Source organism: Pinus tabuliformis, chromosome 3_2 (genome assembly GCF_031772625.1).
Source record: "Pinus tabuliformis cultivar Carrire ecotype Pingquan chromosome 3_2, CPIR1, whole genome shotgun sequence".
Taxonomy (NCBI): domain Eukaryota; kingdom Viridiplantae; phylum Streptophyta; class Pinopsida; order Pinales; family Pinaceae; genus Pinus; species Pinus tabuliformis.
In genome coordinates this window covers 782,033,343-782,037,325 of record NC_142302.1, presented here as the reverse complement: position 1 = coordinate 782,037,325, position 3,983 = coordinate 782,033,343, and the positions used below count along the sequence as shown (strand labels likewise).

At 33.8% G+C, this 3,983-nt stretch overlaps 1 protein-coding gene across 1 annotated transcript; it reads right to left on the bottom strand.

Moving 5' to 3' along the window:
- Nucleotides 1–1,890: 1,890 nt before the first annotated feature.
- LOC149182941 (thiol protease SEN102-like) lies at nt 1,891–3,366 on the bottom strand. Its single transcript, XM_089414736.1, has 4 exons — nt 2,907–3,366; nt 2,575–2,804; nt 2,241–2,381; nt 1,891–2,142 (listed from the first exon to the last, which is right to left on the bottom strand). Exons 1-4 carry the CDS (start codon nt 3,364–3,366, stop codon nt 1,891–1,893), a joined length of 1,083 nt encoding a protein of 360 aa, XP_089270862.1.
- Between the last annotated feature and the right edge of the window lie 617 nt (nt 3,367–3,983).

The window sequence follows — 3,983 nt, the reverse complement described above, 5'->3', positions numbered from 1 at the left end:
AATGACTAAAACAGTAATAAAATAGGAAAAATTTGTTTTGTTTTAATGTAGGCTCCAAATATCACTGTATATCTCCCACATAGTAACACCTGTGCATAAACTGAAGGAGGCTTTTGTTATTTAGTATGTGGTGAACAAAAACATCTTTCACTTTTGAAAATTTCCTTACCATTATTTCAGAAACTGATTTTGTACTAAACTTGTCATTGTGTGTAGCAACTGACCTCAAAACATGCATAACCAATAATCACTCATTCATTTCTTCTAATCCAGGAACCGATTACGGGAGTGTGATATACCGTTGGAAATATTTTTCCGAGATTCTTCTGATGGACACACTTGTGACATGTTTTGTACTGAACATCATGTCAAAAACATCTAACAAAACCAGACATAGTAAGAGCTCATGTTGATCCTTGGTGACAGGCTGCGAAGATTGGAACTAACATGTACTACAAGCTGAATGAAGGGAAATTTGAAGCGAGGAGTAATAAATGAGGGGGATTCCCTCCTATAAGTCCTCTCCTTTGTCCACTTCCAATTATTGCTACCATTTGTCCAATGGATCCTTGACTTTGACCTCAAAATACATCAATAATCTGCATTAAACACATGTTAGACCACATGGCATCATAACTAACTCAACTCACTCCATAAGCATAAATATAATCAGAAAATCATATAATAAGCTAAGAAAATGGTTGATTTGACTAGGTTAGGAGGTAAAATGAGTCCATATAATTACCCATTCATGAGGCTGATCAATACATACCCCATTGGAATTGATTCTTCACAAGAGTTACGACTCCCTTTCTCCTCGAATCAATCGATAGACCTTGGCAAGTGCTTCATTTTTTTGGTACTTGAAAGGCCCATTCTTCACTGGGAGGCTTTTGTGCTTCTCCATCTTTGTATTCATGTGGAATGTGAACACGATACCCTCTCTATTTAATTTTTCCCACACCCTTGGTAGTGGGAAAACCACTGAGTCAACCACATTCCTTGTGTCTCACTCCCATTGGAGAAAAATATAATTCATCCTTTCTCACCCAATTGGGGAAAAATTGTATATTTTTTAAAATGAAATGAAACTAAAATAAAAATAGGAAAAAATGCGTAAGAGAAATGTAGAAGTATTTTTTTTGTAAGCTTACATTGTATTTACATCACAAAATAGAAATTTCTAGTACATCATTCATCCATCCACTCTCAACAATTCTACGATAGAAGGTCTCAATCTGCCCATTGGGAAACCAGATAGTTTTGACCATCACCCTATGTAATAATTTGCCCAAAACTACAAAAAGTTTAATAATTGCAACACAAGTAGAATTTCTACACCATAATTATAACACAAAAGACTATCAACAATCATGAGTTGGCCATCACTTGCTATTAGAGGCATCACAGAACATAAAGCTAAGAATCTACTAGAAATAAAACTCCATGCATCTCCATGTATAGGGGTGGCCAGCCCACCCCCACCATCTAACGTAATTAGTTCTTGAAAGTGGGGTCTCCACTTGCTCCACATAGTCTCCTCCAAACACACTCTATCAAAAAATTATTTATTTTTTAAAATAATTCTAAATTTAAAATTTAGAAGCAATATACATTTTTTTATCATTTTATTCTTTTCACACTCATATACATTTTACAAAAAGCACAAGAGATTTTCTAATAAAAACTATTTTAACCCATTACCAATAATAATGCAATACAATAACGTATTCTAAGCATTAAACTTTTACAAAATAAGTTAATAATATGTCTTACCTATAAAACTTCTATAAAATAAGCTATATTTAATAAAATAAATTGTAAATCTTCATACTATTGTGTCTTATTTTTAGTGTTCCAAACTTTTGTCATGGCAATTGCTACAATTCTTCAGTTTTTTATTGGGTATACGGGAAAAGATGCAACACCACACATCCCTTCTGGGTCTGGAACATCTCTTAACAATCTAATGTATCCTTCTTCTCCCCAATCTTCTCCCCAAGAGTTCTTGAGTCTCCAGAACTTAATTCCCTTATTTGCTCCCTTAACTCTGTTGCCATATCCAACCAGTACACCTCCATGGTCAATTACTAATTCCTGTCCATAGTCATCTTTTTCGCTACATGGACCACTAAATATTCCCTGCTTAACAAACAAAATTTGGTTAATTACACTTGCTAAATTATTTATATCTTATTTATTAATTCTCAACAACAATGTAAAGAATGGTAATCACTTACATCCATATAACCCATTATATCTTCACTGCTTGCGTCAATTCTTACAGCTATAGGTTGTTGAGTTACATAATATTTGAGAGCTGCTTCATTGTTACGGGGAACACCTGCAAATCCATTAATAGATGCATCTGGATTTCCAATCTATATCCAAACAAAACAACACAATGATTTAATTATCTTACAAATTATAATAATGTTAGTATTGTAAATATTATTATCTAATGATATCTAACATTATTATTATTATAAATATTAATATTTAACCATGTCTAACTATCTCTATCTTAATGCACAAATCCATCTTAGTATTAATCATTAAACATTGTTATGGTACCTGTGGGAATAGGCACGGCCCCTTAACTTCAGTGTAGGGATACCGATCGTCACTGATCAACCCTCCGGTGGCTATTATATATTGGAAAGCAGGGCTAAGCTGCGCTCCCGATTCGCAAGTATAGTGTAAGCAATCAAGCTGTTGCTGCGCTGATAGGCTAAGCAAATTGCCTGTTTTGATAAAGTGGATGCCCTCTACAGCGCCTGCAGTCACAAATGCCCAACAACAATCTGCAAGGATAAAAAATAAACGATATGCACGAGACAATAGGGGAAAAATCCAGCTCCTTAGTTACCATTTGAAATTGAAATTATTTCTCTCATAATACATACCGCAGTCGCCTTGAAACTTCACACTGGATACCGCTCCCCTACTCCTCCAATCAAAAGTCCTTGGCAAGCTGTCCAAGTTCTGGGATGTGAATGATGCATTCATCAGTCCCATTCTCTTGAGTTTCTCCATCTCTTCTCGCATGTTCATCGGTTTCAAGTACATTGCTCTGAATTCTTCCTTACTCATATCCGAAAACTTATTCAATCCAAGTCTGTACGTTAGATTCTTTTTATTCACAGACTCGATGTATTTCACTTTGCTCTTAAATATTTCGAATCGCTCATCCGATGCATTTCTCGGGGAGCGTTGCTGAGCCAGCCAGTTATGATAAAGGAGTCGGAGACTTTCTTCAGACTCGAGGTCTTTGTCTGTAAATCCAGGAGACTTGCGGGTTGCATTCACTGATAAAGCCCACAAGGCTGCCAGCACCAGAAACAGAAACAGGACCGGCCTTGCCATTACTAAACAACAATAATTCACACAAGTATGCCCACAAATAATGTGAATTGGTGGAGATAAACTGGAAGAGGATATCACTATATAGTAACTAGGACTGAGCGTAATCCAATTAGACCATTAGTGGCGTGTAATCAGTGACATCATTAGTGGCGTGTAATGCAGTGAAATATTATTTATTAGTGGCTTGTGATGCCCTGAAATATTATTTGTCAGCGGTTATTGGTCACATTACGTATTTCCATCTAATAAGTCAATGACTATCATGGGATTTTTTTTTTTCGTAAATGAGATTTTAATATAGATAAAAATATTTAGTTAAGTTTCTAATTTTATATTTTAATCAAATTAATTAATGAAAGAAAAGTCAATTACAAGTTTTACTAATAATAATATTTAATTAAACATTGAATTTTATATTTTAATCAAATTAAATAATGGAAAAAAAAGTGAATTATAAGTTTTTTATTTTTAAAAATAAAAAAAAATAAAAATATTTTAGAAAAATATATAAATATTAACATGAAATATTCTAAAATTAAGAAATATTATTTGTTATCTCTCTATCTAATAAGTGAATGACTATGTTGGGATTTCGAGATTCTTCTTATTCACAGAAT

Coding starts and splice junctions, on each gene's coding strand:
- LOC149182941 (XM_089414736.1), bottom strand. CDS start 3,366: ATGGCAAGGCCGGTCCTGTTTCTGTTTCTGGTGCTGGCAGCCTTGTGG. Junction 2,805..2,906: donor GAAGTTTCAAGGCGACTGCG/GTATGTATTATG, acceptor TTATCCTTGCAG/ATTGTTGTTGGGCATTTGTG. Junction 2,382..2,574: donor GGCCGTGCCTATTCCCACAG/GTACCATAACAA, acceptor GTTTGGATATAG/ATTGGAAATCCAGATGCATC.